Genomic DNA, 16191 nt, shown 5'->3' on the forward strand with positions numbered 1-16191 from the left:
ACAAATGCAAAAATAAATTTTTAAAAAGAATATGTTTTTAATGTTAGTGTAATTAGAGTCAGTGATCAAAAATGTTTTAAATCCATATAGAAAAGAATTTTGAATATTAAAAAAATATATATATTAGACTATTATTCAGGAGATTCAAGCTATTTGATTACTTTGTTATTGTTGTTGAGACATGGTTTCATGTTGCCTGGGGTGATCTTTAACTTCACTATACAGCTGACAGCTTCCACTTTCCTAGTGCTGAGATTACAGGCATATGTACCGTACCTTGTTTATGCTATGCTAGCTACCAAACCCAGGGCCTTATGTATGCTAAGCAAGCACTCTATCAACTAAGCTGCATCCTCAGCCCATAGGCTGCTTGATTTTGCTGTGAACTAATGAATCCAGATCCTGTTTCTGACTCTTGTTTGGTGCCAGGTCATGGGCCTAAGTTGCTGTAGAGATTGAGAACTTTAGAGAACACTGTGAGATCACCAGATTATTGTAGGTAATCTACTGTATCTTTTTTATGTTTATGTTTTGAGGCAGGGTCTCTATGTAGGACTGCCTATCCTAGAACTTACTATGTAGACTAGGCTGGCCTCAGACTCACAGAGATCCACCTGCCTCTTGATACTTAAAGGTGTGCACCACTATGCCTGTCTATACAAAATCTTCTTGAGCATGGTTTTAGCACATACAGGAAGCTTTCTGGCTTTTGTTGACCTATTTTAAATGGAATGGTTTTTTAATTTGCAGCTGGACTACGATTACTTACCCTACATGCATCTCAATTTGCTACCTGTCTTCTGGACAACTATATCACTTTATTTGAAGTACTGTCAAAGTGGTGTAGCCATACAAATGTGGAATTAAAAAAAGCTGCACATTCAGCCCTGGAATCTTTCCTGAAACAGGTACTTCAGATTCAACTTTCATTAAAGCTTCCACAAAAGAACTAAATTCTAATCTTGTGCATATGCGTTTGAAAATAATGATAAGGTGATCCATTAGTTCCTATAGCATTTACAGCAGAAAGCTTGCTGTTGATCTGCCAGCAGTGCTAGCTAGACCCACAAAAGAGCTTGGATGATCTCAGACTTGATCAAAACTCCGTAGGGCATCTTGACTAGGTGCTGAGGGATCAGGTACATTGGCTCTGATGGGAAATACTTAGAGGTATAACAAAAGTTTTGCTTGGAGCACTGTTAAAAATGGCTAAGTAGGGTTGGGCATAGTGGCATATGACTTTAATCCCAGTACTCAGGAGGCAGAGGCAGGTGGATCTTTTGAGTTTGAGGCCAGCCTGGTCTACATAGCAAGTTCCAGGACCCAGGACTACATAAACTGTTTAAAAAAAAAGATAAGTAGTAGTTAACTTCACAAGCTTGTCCTTTAAAACCTGTGTGAAATGAAGTGCAAATAGTGTTGGCTTGAGATTCACACTCTGATATGGGGTGGGGGGGAGAAAAAGTACTATTGTCCTTTAGGTTTAGCTAAGCTCAGGGAACATCTGTGCCTTATATTCCAGTCCATCCCTCCCAACTTTTTCTTTTAAGATTTAGTTTTTTTGTTGTTGTTGTTTATTTGGTGTTTTGAGACAGGGTCTCTCTATATAGCCCTGGCTGTCCTGGAACTCACTCTGTAGACCAGGCTGGCCTCAAATTCAGAGATCCACCTGCCTCTGCCTCCCAAGTGCTGGGATTAAAGACGTGTACTACCACAGCTGGCCCTATTTATTATGTGTCTGAGTCTTTTGCCAGCATGTATGTATGTGTTCCTCATGTGTGCCAGGTGCTCGCTGAGGTCAGAATAATGTATTGGATCCCCTTGAATTGGAGTTACAGGTGATTGTAAGCTACCACTTTGTGGGCTCTGGGAACCAAACCCAGCTCCTTTTTGAAGGCAACATGTATTCTTAAATACTTAATCTCTCTAGCACCTTCTTTCTTTTTAAAAAGAAATTTAATTTAAAAAATTATTTTGAGTGTTTCATGCTTTATTTCTTTGTTTATATCATTTCCAATTTGCTCCCTTCCTCTTTTAATTCCTCTACCATGTCATCCCCATTCCCTCTCAAGACCTGTTCTTTAATTATTTTTGTTATCTACATATACATGTGTGTGTTTGAGTAAGTGTATAACACTTTAGAGCCTATTCAGTGTTGTGTGCACATATATGTGCTTAGGGCTGGGATTGGATAACCTAACAGGGAACTCATCCCTGAAGAAAACTGATTTTGTTTCTCAGAAGGCATTGATTTTCTTTGTCCAGAGTTAAAGCCTTGTGAAATTTCACCCTGTCCATTTTGGCATATCAGCTGGTGTTGTCATCTTCAGATCTTAGGCAGTCAGTCATATTGCTGCAGTGTCAATTGTACAGTTTCCTGTCATACACAGAAGACACTGTCTCCCAGCAGGTGTCCTGGTCCTCTGCCTCTTACAATCGTCATGCTCCATCTTTCATGATGTTCCTGAACCTTAGGTGAAGGAGCTGTGCTGGAAAAGTGTTGCTAGAGGCTGACTCCCCATGGTCAGTTGTTCTCTGCATTTTGACCAGTTTTAGCTTTCTGTGATGATCTTCATCTGCTGTAGAAAGACATTCTTAGATAGAGGTTAGCAGGTGGAGAGAGCTACCTGTGGGTGAAGGATAAATATTTAGAATGCAGTTAGAAGTTATACTGGGTTAGGAAAGTTGCAGTAGTAGCTTCTCTAGGGTCTGTGACCTCACCATTACTGGTAGTGGGCTGGTGTACAGGACCAGGCATACATTCCCTCCTTCGAGCAAGAAGGCCTTATGTCTAATTAGATAGTTGGTGTTTATCCCCACATATAAGTTCCAGTATTGCACCCTTAGGTATATCTTGCCGTTCTGGTATTGTTTTGGTTCCTGTCATTGCAGCTGGGTAGGACTGTTGATTGCTTTTCTCCCTTTTGGAAGCTTGCATAGCTCCTTCTCATACTATGAGAGCTGGTCCTAAGGAAGGAGGCTTCCAGATTAGATCCAGCTTTATTCCTCCAAATCCTGTGTCTGAAGAATGCAGTGTCTTCAGCAGTAGGGGCTTTACCTTCATTTTCTGAGAGGGAACAAAGGGCATCAGCAACAGCCTATAATTGCTTTTGGGTCTCTTGACTCCTCTGACCAACATCTAGAAACAAGGGTTCCCATGCCTAGCACTGGGATTTCTGTTAGTTTATGGCTTTTGGGGGGAGCATTGTCAGCCTTAGTGGAAAACGTCATTTATATTGTGTGTGTGTGTATAATATTTAATTTTAAGTAAACATAAAATAATGTTTCCCTGTGGCTTTTCCAGTATCTGTAGTATCATTTATCCTTCTTCCTCTATATTGCCCTCCTTTCTTCTCGTTATACCCCCCCCCCCCCATTTTTCCCATTTCACCCTTCACAGCTCTGGGTTCTATTATCCCCTCTGTAGAGCCCCATACCTCATCCCTAGTCCCTCTTTACTGTCTTGGTATCTGTGGTTATAGATATAGATAACGTGGTATCCAGGTTATCTACTCAAATTTAAAGATTCTGAACTAAAACCCACAAATAAGAGAAAACATGAAGCATTTGTCTTTCGGTTTTTTGCTTTTTTATTAGTGTAGTATTTTCTGGTTTTATTTCTTGTGCCCAAAGTCCGGATCACCAAAAGATCATCAAGAGACCGAATCCAAAACAAAAACAAAGAATCTTTATTAGAGTTAATTTGGGCCCCTCTGTCCAACTGACAGAACAGCAGAGCAGGAGAGAGCAGCACTGGGGGAGGGTTTTTATAGTGGCTAGCCAAGAGGGTGGGGTTTGGGGAATTCCAAGACTGCCTAGTTACAGACCTGGGATTGGCTCAAACCCGGAGTACCTGGGCTGAGCTGATTGGGTCTCTTGGTCTAGGGAATTATAACATTGTATCCTCAGCATCTGGATATGTTTGTCCACTTCTGATTGGCTCTCCCTGGTGGGGTGAGGTGTTCTTGGCTCTTGATAGGCCCCTCCTTATGGGAGGGAGAGGGAGGTGTTTACAGCTTCTGATTGTCCCTTCCTTATGGGGTGGGGTGTTAGCTAGTGCAAAAGGTGCCTCTGCTTGGGCCTTTCCTGTGGGGTGAAGAGTTCATGGCTCTTTCTAGCTAGGGCAAAAGGTCAGAGTCAGTCAGGAGGTCAGTAGTGGGGGTACTTCCTGCTCAGGCCTCTTTGCTATGCCTGCAATTCTGCTGAGGCCTGGGTCTCTCACTATCCATTGTACTACAGATTTTGTGTTTCTTTACAATTGAATAGAATGATATTGTGTATATGAGCTACATTATCATTCTCCATTGATCAATTGAGGACATTTAGATTGTTTCCATTCTCTCGCTACTGTGACTGGAGTGACAGCTAACATGGCTGAACAAGTATCTGAGGAGTAGGATGCCAAGGCCTTTGGGTCTGTGTTAACATTTCTCTTGAGTGAAAGGTCAAAGTCAAATCTCTGGTCACATTACAGTGATATGTTAAGCTTTGTAGGCCAATATCAGACTTTTCCAAGTGGTTGCACCATTTTATCTTGCCAGAAATAATGCACAGGAGTCCTAATTCCCCTATGTGTTCAGCCAGACATGGTTATATTATTTTATTGTGGTTTTAATTTGGCAGCTTAACTGGTCACTAGCCATACTTAAACCTGGTTTTGTCAAGTATTTGTTCCCATATTTTATTCATATTAAAATTTCATTGTATGTCTTTGTTTACTAGGGTTTGTTATTTGTTTTGTGTTGAGATAAGCTCTCACTATGTTTCCCTAGCTGTCCTGAACACACTGTGTGGACTATGCTGGGCTTTGTCAAAGGCACAGAGATCCATCCTTCATCCGTCTCCTTAGTACTGGGATTAAAGGTGTATGCCGCCATACCTAGCTTTTGTTTATGAGTTTTAAGAGTTTTCTGTTATGCCCAGATCACAGGGACCCTCAAAAGACCACCATGGAGACCGAATCCCAAATGTAAAAGCAAAGAGCCTTTTATTTCAAGCTCTGGAGCTTGATCTCTCTGTTGTGACACAGTGGTGAGAGCAGAGAGCCCTGAGCTCAGGTGGGGCAGAGTTTTTGTCATAGCAGAGGTTGGAGTGAGGGGATTTCCAGGGTCCAGGACCCTGATTGGTTGACAGTTGTCTAGGGGTATCTGTAAAACAAAAAGATAGATGTGTGCTAGACTCAAGGACATCTGGCCACCTTATCTAATGGTTGGAATGTTTGGGAGGTCAGGTATTTCCTCACCCCTGGGTGGATACCTAGGTAGTATCAGCTTAAGGCTTTTCCTGGATCTAGGTGTTGCCTGCCAGTAAGCCTGTCACAGAAGCTGTGTCTAGTGTAGGCCCTCAAGCCTTTCATGGCATCTGTATGGTCAAGCAATTTTGGGGCCCCTCCACATTTTCAACACATTCTGGATAAAAACCTTTTTCCTGTTACTTGCTTTTTTATTGTTTTAACAGCACATCTCTGAGTAGAAGTTTTTTTTGAAGATGGATGTCCAATTTGGCAATTTTAAACTGCCTTCTTTTTGTTTTTTGTTTTTTGCTTTATTTATTTGTTTGTTTGTTTATTTGTTTATTTATTTATTTATTTATTTATTTATTTATTTGTTTATTTTTGAGACTGAGTTTCTCTGTATTTTTGGTACCTGTCCGGGATCTCGTTCTGTAGACCACGCTGGCCTCGAACTCACAGAGATCCTCCTGCTGGGATTAAAGGCTTATGCCACCACTGCCCAGCTGCTTTTGTTTTTTTGTTTTGTTTTGTTTTGTTTTAAAAGATTTGTTTATTTATTATGTGTACAGCATATATGACTGCAGGCCAGAAGAGGGCACCAGATCTCATTACAGATGGTTGTGAGCTACCATGTGGTTGCTGGGAATTGAACTCAGGACCTCTGGAAGAACAGCTGGTGCCATCTCTTCAGCCGCTTTTTGTTTTTTGAGACAGGGATTTCTCTGTGTATCCCTGGCTGTCCTGGAACTCATTTTGTAGACCAGGCTGGCTTTGAACGCAGAGATCCCCTGCCTCTGCCATCTAAGTGCTAGGATTAAAGGTATGTAACACCACTACCTGGCTCTGCCTTCTCCTTTTGATACCCTATGATTTTCTTCTGTACGATATTTTACAGTTTATAATTTTCGCACTTATATTTGAGTCTGTAATCCATTTTGATTAATTTGTACATGAGATAAAGTAAGAGTAATAATGCTTAATCCACTCTCATTTGTTGGTTCCGGCACCACTTGAAAACATCCATTTTTTTTTTTCTTTTTTTTTTCCCTGTCCTTTTAACCTTTGTCAAAAATTACTTGACTTACGTTTGTGATTCTTTCTGGACTCTAATTTGCTCCATGAGTCTTTCATTTCTTGAAGCTAGGTAATCGATGTCTGCCAGCTTTTCTTCTTACCATTATTATTTTAGCTATGATATGTAAAATTTATGTAATTTTAAATATAAGTATTATCCTATGGGAAAGAAATTTTTCTTTTTTTCCTCAGTTCATATAAAGTTCTTATAAGAAAACATTGCAGGTTAGTTACATGTAAGTTTAAATATGTATATGTATATATGAGAACTGTGTGTGTGTGTGTGTATATGTGTGTACACAAAGAAGGCTAGGTGTTGTGGTTCATGCTTGTCAGCCAAGCCCAGGGAAGAGGATTGTTGTAGGCCAGTCATCCTGAGCTGCCCAAAACAAAACAAACAACCAGCCTACCAACAAAAATACAGGGAAGACTGTTCAAATCTGATATCCTACAACCAAGACAATAATCATTTCACATTTTGGTGACCATTTTCTTTTTCTCTCTTCCCTTTTCCCCCCTGATATCTTTACATAAAGAAATATTATTTGTAATTTTTGTAGCTTCAAGGTTTTTCCACAACATTGGATGTTTGGAGGCTTACATGACTAATTTTTTTTTTTTTAGGTTGAATTGGTTGTTATTCTCCCCCCCCATTTTTATTTATTCATTTATTTATTTTTCTATTAGCAGCTTGATACAGTATAAATTCTTATCCTAATAGTGAAGTGTTTGATTGAGGCTTGCCCAGTAATTGAGTAAAACCAAAACTTTTATAAGCCACAGTCATCCTAGGGTCCCCCCTGCTATATAGCCTCCCTGGAACTGTGGGTTGCAGTCTGATTGTTCTTTGCTTTATATCTAGAATCCACTTATGACTGAGTACATACCATGTTCTTCTGGGTTTGGGTTACCTCACTCAGGATGATATTTTTTAGTTCCATCCATTTGCAAATTTCATGCTGTCATTGTTTTTCTCTGCTGAGTAGTACTCCATTGTATATATGTACTACATTTTCTTAGTCCGTTCTTCAGTTGACGGGCGTCTAGGTTGTTTCCAGGTTATGGCTATCATGAATAATGCTGCTATGAATATAGTTGAGCATGATGTATCTTTGTGGTGTGATTGAGCATTCCTTGGGTATATGCCCAAGAGTGGTATGGCTGGGTCTTGAAGTAGATCGATTCCCAATTTTCTGAGAAACCACCATACTGATTTCCACAGTGGTTGTATAAGTTTGCACTCCCACCAGCAGCGGAGGAGTGTTCCCTTTGCTCTGCATCCTCTCCAACATTGACTGACATGACTAATTTTTAATAGTAGCATAATGTGTCATTATGAACCATAATGTTATAAATTGTCCTTTATCTTGTGGGATAATTATTTTTAATTTCTTTGCTGTTATGAGTAGGAAATAATTGGATAAAAGTACATGAAAAGGACAGAATCCAATGCTAAATTCATGTGAATTTAAGTGATTAAATATTTTATGATAAGATGAAAATCTTTTCAGTAATTAAGATGATATTATCTAATTCTTTTTTGGTTGTTATTATTTTGTTTTTGTGGTAAGCTTTTTCTTCTTTAGCCCAGGATTATCTGAAACTCAGTGTATAATCTAGGCCTTGAACTCTCTGCAGTCCCACCGGGTCAGCCTCCCAAGTGCTAGGATGACAGTGTGAGCCACTACGGCTGGCTTAATGATTTACTTGGGAAATATGTTCATGACATGCTTTGTGGAAGAAAAGTTTTTCAGGCAGTCTGTATGATAATTCCATATCAGATATAATGGCTTTGGGAACCTTTAGGGAGTATATTGGTAAGTTAGTAATGGAAGTAGTGGATTTTCCCAATCTGCCTTTGGTAATTACCTAGATTGTTTCTCTACCATGGCCTCTGCTTCACTTCCTGCCTCCAGGTTACTGTTCCATTTCAGTTTCTGCCCTGACTTCCCTCAGTGATGAACTGTGATGTGAAAGTGTAAGCTGAAATAAACCCTTTCTTCCCTAAATTGTTTTTGGTCATGATGTTTATCACAGTAGTATAAGCCCTGACTAAGACAACAGTGATATCATCTCGAGTAGCTTTCTCTTTCTGCACTTAATTTTAGTGTCTCTTGTAGCTGGTTCTTAAAAATACCTGAAATGCAGTTAATGGCTTAGTGGGTAAAGACACTTGCTACTAAGCCTGATGATTTCTTCAGTTCAATAACTGGGACCCACGTGGTATTACTTCCATAGTTTGTCTTCCTACCTACACACACACACACACACACACACACACACACACATTGTAGTATGTGTACTCACAAACAAATAAGTAAATGTAGCTAAGAAAAAATTTAAATGTGAAATGCCTTTTTCTGATCATCTCCTCCTTTCCCTTGGTCTCTTTTAATCATTTTTCTTTGAAAAAATACACTACATGTAATGTAGCCTTAGTTAAGAAACTGTCTTTTCTGAACTGATATTAACTAAGAACACTGAAGCAGAGGGTTCTGAGTAAAAGCAATAAATGTAACTATAATATATTAATAGTCATATTTGTGTAAGTCCTTTGGCTATTAAATGATTCTAAAGAACAAATGTCATAAAATTACAGATTTCATTTACTGTGGCAGAAGATGCAGAGTTGCACAAGAGTCAGCTGCAGTACTTTATGGAACAGTTTTATGGAATCATCAGAAATGCAGATTCAAACAACAAGGAGTTATCCATTGCTATTCGTGGATATGGACTATTTGCGGGAGTATGATTCATTAGTTTACTGTATTATGTTTTTGGTTTTATTTAATTATTTACAGGAATAGAACACTTCATTTTTAATAGCATGTTGTGCTTGTGTTGGTATTATTTGTACTTGTTCTACTAACAGTTCAATTTTCTGTTTACTCAGAGCCCCATAGCTCAATGACAAGATGAGTTATTAGTCTGTTTTCTACAAGAAAAAACCAAGACCAAGAAAAGTCAGCTAACTTGTCAAAAGCTACCCTGAATTGGTAGAAAAATACATAAATCTTATCTAGGGTTGGTACATGCCCATAATCCCAGTTCAGGAAACAGGCAGGAGAATTAAGAGTTTGTGGCTAACCTGGATACATAAAGCTCTAAGTCAGCCGAGGCCATCTAAACACACTTAGGAGATGGTTAACAAACAAGAAGTACAAACACTGCCAAACAAACCAGCAAAACCCCACATAAATTCAGATCTGACTGCTAGAAGCATTGTATTTTCATTTTGTACTCTGCAGCCCCCTGTTAATACAGTAAAACTATAGTTATTTTCACTTAAAGTTTTAGACAGATGCTCTTAGGACAGAACGATGTATTTAAAGACTAACTGGATTCCTACCTATAATCCAGGCTTCAGGAAGCTAAGACAGGGGAATTGCTGCAGATTGAGGATAGCCAGGGTTACATAGTAAATTCAAAGCTATGATAGGCCTTATCTACTACCCCCCACCACCTCAAAGAAGATACTATGAATAACTCCAGTTATTTCTTAGTAGATTTTTGTGATAATTTGCTTTTAAGAAAAGTAGTTTCCTGTCTCTATTCTTAACAGTTTTATCCATCAGCATCTTCCTTCTTATTCTCATTTCCCTTCTTCCCCCTCTCCATTCTCTGTCTTTTATTCCTCATCTCCATTTGTTTCTGTTTGCAGCTCTAACTAATCCAGAGACAAAATAAGCAGTATATGAGAAGTCTCCTGCTGGAGTGACAAGCTTTACAGGCCTGTGCATAGCAAGACCTGCCTTTTAAACAGAGCCTAGAGCAAGATCAACAATGTGTAGAAGTAACTGTTTAGGATGTGAATATACATTATTTTATGAAAAGCATAAGATACAGTATTTTATGTACAGTAAGATAAACAAGTAAATAGCTTGCTAATATTCAGCATTTTATAATCATGTATCTTAACGTGACATTTTAAGTGCCTCTGTTTTGACGCTGTTAAGATTTTTATTTTGCCTTTTTTAAAGCCTTGCAAGGTAATAAATGCAAAAGATGTCGACTTCATGTATGTTGAGCTCATTCAGCGCTGTAAGCAGATGTTCCTCACCCAGACAGAAGCTACCGAGGATCATGTTTACCAGATGCCAAGTTTCCTCCAGTCTATTGCAAGTGTTCTGCTTTACCTTGACACAGTAAGTGAAATGGTTACACTGAGCATGGTTGTAATTACTTAATTTCATCTCCACAAGTAATCTTTGTTATTTTATTTAGAAAAGCGCACGATTTCTTTGTTAAATTATCGACTGTGGAGCTCCTTGATAACAATATAAAATAAATGGATAATTGACCAGAAACTTGCTTGGAGATGCTAATTTTAATTTTTGAAACAATAAACTTTAGCAACAAATATTTAAGAAGCACCTATTGTAACTGCTAGCTCTTGAAACTGTAGCCAGACATTTTCCTGTGTCCTACAGCCGTTTGGTCCCAAATAAACACACAGAGGCTTGTATTAATTATAAGCTTTTTGGTCTATGGCTCAGGCTTATTGCTAACTCGCTCTTTTATCTTAAATTAACCTATTTCTGTTAATCTGTGTATTACCACATGGCTGTGGCATTACTGGTCTGTTGGCATGTTGCTCCTTGAGCGAGCTGGCATCTTCCCTGGCTCCACCTTTCTTCTCCCTGTATCCTTGCTTGGATTTCCTGCCTGGCTATAACCTGTCTTGCCATAGGCCAAAGCTGCTGCTTTATTAACCAATGGTAGCAACACATATTCACAGCATACAGAAAAACCATCCCACAGCGTGAAAGCAACAGCGCTGTTTATATCTGATCAGCTATCCAAAACTTATTAGTGGAAATCTCAAAGGACAGGTAAGCAACTACTAATCAAAGTTGTGTTTGCAGGCTAACACCATAGTTACCATCTTAGAACCTTCCAGGTAGCTGGAAGAAAGGTATAGGAAGAAGTGAGTCTGCTGGAAGTGTCAAGGATTCCTCTTACTCTGGCCCCATATTGGCTCTAACACTGCAAAACTGTCACACAAAAGCTTGGGTGAGGCTGTAAAGGAGGCAGGCCTCTCAGGAATTGTTACTGGTGGATTTAGAATGTAGCACTGGTGGACACCAGGAACTAGGGAGTGTCCTGGCTTTCAAATTGTTTAGTAGGTTTAGGGGTTGGGGATTTAGCTCAGTGGTAGAGCGCTTGCCTAACCCTGGGTTCGGTCCTCAGCTCTGAAAAAAAAAAAGACAAAATAACAAATTGTTTAGTAGGTTTGGCATGTCACAGTTCTGAGCCAGGTACATTCCAACTATATTGCACAAAGTAAATCCAAGCAGGAATTGTAGCATGACCTGGGTCAGGGAGGCAAAGAGGGGGTGACAGACACTTGACGTTCTCTGCTGTTCTCTGGGCCTTCTCCTACAGAAGGACAGAACAAGGAATTTTGAGTCCTATGTTGGTTTATTTAGTGTAGGTTCCTCTGTGATCCCCACAACATTTTATTTAGCATTTGTGTCAAGAGATTTTTGTTGTTGCTATCTAAAGCAGGATTACTAAAACTGTTTTCCACTCATGAATCCTTTTTATGAGGGAAATTTTGCTACAATCCTGGGTATATTAAATAGTTCTAAAAATCAAACACTTTCTGATAGCGTAACTAAATTTATCCTAAAACAATTCTTTGGTTTCTATTTAATTTTATCATTTATTAAAGATTAAAACAAATTTATATACAAATGAGGTGGATTGCTTGTTTATTTTTACATAAAAATTTACATCCTGGACTATTTGTTGCTATAGGGTGTACAGTACCTTCAGTATTATTCAGAGTTGATAAATGATTCTACAACCACCAATGCTGAGAATGTTTCTTGGCATAATTGTGTAGCCTAAAATAGCAGAAGTATGTTTAGGGCCATTTCAGACCTGGAGTTACAGACAGTTGTGAGCTGCCATGTGGGTGCTGGGAGTGGATCTCCCTCTGAAAGGGCACCAGTGCTCTTAAACTTGTGAGACCTCTCTCCAGGCCTATACCCCATGTTTGTTTGTTTTTTTTATATGTTTCCTTTTTTTAAATTAACTTTTAATCTTGATATTTGGAAATGTTTTACTATTCTAATATATCTTGTGATATATCAGATTCTGATATATCCCCATAGTTGATTGAATGATCCCATATTGGATTATAACACACAGTTTCAGAAGCTGGAGTCATGTGTATTCTGTGGATCTGAACCCAGGTCCTCATGCACTTTATTGACTGAGCCATTTTCCCACCTCTGTACGTTAGGCATCCTGTAATAGAGTTATAGACAATGATAATTTAAAAAAAAACAAAAACAAAAATAAAACGAGAAGCTTGAGTCTAGAGCAGGAAAAATAGGTGCTATCTTTTCTATCTTTTTCTAAAGGATTCCAATTGCAATGAAGGATACAAGTGTGCTGTAAATACCACTCAGACAGTTTATTATGATTTATTCTGGTAGCTGCAATAATAAATGTTAAGTATGATAGCTAAGATTACAAGTCAGTTTTCATTTACCTGTGACTACTTCAGTTCTAATAAATTTCATTATATATATTTTTCTTATATTTATTTATTCCCTGTTCTAATTTTGAGTTTGTTCTCCATTTCTGGTAGGTTCCTGAGGCATATACTCCAGTTCTGGAACATCTCATGGTGGTACAGATAGATAGCTTCCCTCAGTATAGTCCCAAAATGCAGTTGGTGTGTTGTAAAGCAATAATAAAAGTTTTCCTAGCCTTAGCAGAAAAAGGACCAGTTCACTGGAATTGTATTAGTACTGTGGGTAAGTTTGCCATTTATTTTCATTCTTACTGTGGTAAATGCTAAACATTTAACACATTATTTGATATATTTAAAGGAAATCTGGTTCCCTAATGTTTTGTGTGCTTCGTACTTTTTAGAGAACTTTTAATTTTGATGAATCAAAATCGTTTTCTTTATTAGAATTTGGAGTCAGTGGTACCTATTGTTTCTTTAAACAGAATTTTTCATTTATTTTTTTGAAAATTTCAAACATGTACACAATCTTGATCATATGTACCCCTGTCTTAGTTACTATTCTATTGCTGTGAAGAAACACCATGACCAAGGCTACCTATAAAAGAGCATTTAATTGGGGGCTTATTCATATTTTCAGAGAGTTAGTCTATGGTCATTATGGCAGTGGGCAGGCAGGTAGACAGGGATGATGCTGAACCAGTATCTTAGAGCTCGCATCTGATCCACAAGTTTAGTCAGAGAGAGACACAGGGTCTGGCAAGAGTCTTTGAAGTCTCAAAACCCAACCCCCAGTGACATACCTTCTCCAACAGGGCCACACCTCCTAATCCCTCCCACACAGTTCCACTAACTGGGACCAAGAATTCAAACATGAATGAGCCTATGGGTGCCATTCTCATCCAAACCACCACAATCCCCAACTCTTCCTCCCTCTCTACCTGTGAACCCTTAATTCCCTCTTACCACTACTTCCTTCATGTTCTCTTTATTTTGTTGTTAATAGCCCACTGGATCCAATTGGTGCAGCCTGTTGCAATGCTGACTAGTCTTGTTGGCTTGATTTTGTTCAGCTAGCCATAGCTGCAGTGAGTTTGTAGATGCAGTGGCCATGTCATGTCTAGACCACAGCGTTTTATAGCGTTCTTCCACATCTAGCCCTTACATTCATTTCACCCTTCTTCCAAGATGTTCCCTAAGCCTTGGGGTAGTGGTGGTGATGATGTAGATGTCCCATTTAAGGCTGAGCACTTAATAGTCATTGATTATCAGCACCTTGACTGGTTATTGAGTCTCTGCATTAACTGGTGCCCACTGCAGAGAGACATTTCTCTAAGCATAATAGTTTAGACAAGATGGAGTACATTCAGAGTGGTGTGGCCATAGACAAGCATAACTATATAGAAGGCAGTTTTTTAATGTGTCCATTTAACAAAGTAACAATAGTAGAACCTTCCCCAGGGCCTGAGCAATGGGCTTTTTACCAAGAAGCCTTTTTCTTTAAACATCTGTGGCTTCTGAATTTATTCTTATTTTATTTTTTTAGACAGGGTATCACTATGCAGCCTGGGCTGGCCTTGAGCTCCACAGTTGTCCAGCCTCTACTTCCCAAATGCTAGGATTATAGATGTATGCTACCATACCCACTTTAGTTTCTGACTCTCAATAGTTCAGAATTTAAAACTAAAGATATTAACAAATTTCAAACAGAAATTAAGAGGCAAGATAATGGTTGCTGTTTTTATTGAGTGATTGTTCTTTCATTATTCTTTCATTTTCTTCATTTTTAGTGCACCAAGGTTTAATTAGAATATGTTCTAAACCAGTGGTCCTTCAAAAGGTAAATTCTGAATCTAAAGTTTCAAAAACTAGTATTATCAATGGATGTTAGAAACAAGTGTTTTAGCATGTAAATATATAAAACCTTTCTTGCCGGGCGGTGGTGGCGCACGCCTTTAATCCCAGCACTTGGGAGGCAGAGCCAGGCGGATCTCTGTGAGTTCGAGGCCAGCCTGGTCTCCAAAGCGAGTTCCAGGAAAGGCGCAAAGCTACACAGAGAAACCCTGTCTCGAAAAACCAAAAAAAAAAAAGAAAAGAAAACCTTTCTTTATTTTAACCTCCACCATCACCTTTCTTGAGACAGAATCTCCAGTATCCCATGCTGACTTTGAACTTGATATGTAGCCAAGGATCACTTTGAATTCCCAATATTCCTTCCTATAATTCATAAGTGTTAGGATTACAGGTGTACACCAGTATGTCACATTTATGTAGTGCTGGGGATTGACCTCAGGGTTTTGTGCATACTAGGCCAGCAATCTGCCAACTAAGCCACATTTCCAGGCCATCCATGTCTTACTTTTGAAATATTAGATGATGAATATGCTTCTAAGGAATAAAATTGTTATATACACTTTAAAATTTTTCTTTCAATGTTTGTGTGTGTGTGTGTGTGTGTGTGTGTGTATGCTTGTGGAGGTCACAAGGAACACTTAGGATTTAGTTCTCTTCTTCCACCATGTGGGTTCCAGGAATTGAACTCAGGTTGTCAGGCTTGATAGCAAATGCCTTTACCTGCTGAGACACCTTCCTGTTCCTTTACCTGCTGAGACACCTTCCTGTTCCTGTACCTGCTGAGACACCTTCCTGTTCCTTTACCTACATCTTTACAAAGAAAGAATGGTTCTCTCTTATAATCCAGGAGACAATATAAAAGTATGTAGAAGTTAGAGGAACATGAATGGAATGAGAAACTGGATCACATAAGAAGAGGGATGATTTGTAGTAGGTTTGGTAGGTGTATTAAAAATGTTCATTGGCTACAGTCACTCACTTAACCTTTTCAGTCTTCTTTTATTCTCTTGTCTTACTTTCTTCAGTTTATTGCAGGTTGCTATTTTAGTTTAGAAAATTCTTTTAAGTCATTAAGTTCTGACAGCAGCTGCTTCATATGTCCACCAATCAATAATGGGATGTTGTCTTCCTCTCTAGGATGTTGAGTCCAAGTCTGATAACCATTGGGCTTCAGGGGAAGTCAGAACGGGCAAGTGGAAAGTACCCACGTCCAAAGACTATGTGGATCTTTTTCAGCATCTTTTAAGCTGTGACCAGATGATGGTAAGTTTTAAGTATTTATAGTTTTATTACCCTTCCTTATTTCGGGAGCTTGCCACACATTAGTGTAGCAGTCAGAGGACAACTTTTAAGAGTTGGTTTTGTTCTTTCACCAAGTAGTTCCCAGACATCAATCTCAGGTTGTAAGGCTTGGGGACAAATGCCTTTATTTATTTAGCCATCTCTCTAACCTGTTTTTTTGTTTTTTGGAAGAGGGTCCCATGTGGCTCAAACTTTGTATTTAACTAAAAATCACCTTGAATTCCTGATATGCTTGCTTCCAACT

General features: G+C 38.9%; 2 protein-coding genes across 3 annotated transcripts in view; one reads left to right on the plus strand and one right to left on the minus strand.

Annotated features, from left to right (window-relative positions):
* Prkdc (protein kinase, DNA-activated, catalytic subunit) overlaps window positions 1-16191 on the plus strand; it is a 237871-nt gene that overhangs the window by 10088 nt on the left and 211592 nt on the right. For both annotated transcript variants that reach the window (XM_052739941.1, XM_052739943.1), the window contains 6 exons: window positions 751-908; window positions 8907-9053; window positions 10288-10452; window positions 12909-13077; window positions 14582-14631; window positions 15783-15908. In XM_052739941.1, coding sequence (XP_052595901.1) covers window positions 751-908; window positions 8907-9053; window positions 10288-10452; window positions 12909-13077; window positions 14582-14631; window positions 15783-15908 — 815 coding nt within the window. The remainder of the gene's footprint in view (window positions 1-750; window positions 909-8906; window positions 9054-10287; window positions 10453-12908; window positions 13078-14581; window positions 14632-15782; window positions 15909-16191) is intronic.
* LOC128111717 (short transmembrane mitochondrial protein 1-like) lies at window positions 10460-12898 on the minus strand. The gene has a single exon (XM_052739946.1). It carries the CDS (start codon window positions 11614-11616, stop codon window positions 11494-11496), a length of 123 nt encoding a protein of 40 aa, XP_052595906.1. The 5' UTR covers window positions 11617-12898; the 3' UTR covers window positions 10460-11493.

This window comes from Peromyscus californicus, unplaced genomic scaffold (assembly GCF_007827085.1).
Source record: "Peromyscus californicus insignis strain IS unplaced genomic scaffold, ASM782708v3 Scaffold_16__1_contigs__length_79575227, whole genome shotgun sequence".
Classification (NCBI taxonomy): domain Eukaryota; kingdom Metazoa; phylum Chordata; class Mammalia; order Rodentia; family Cricetidae; genus Peromyscus; species Peromyscus californicus.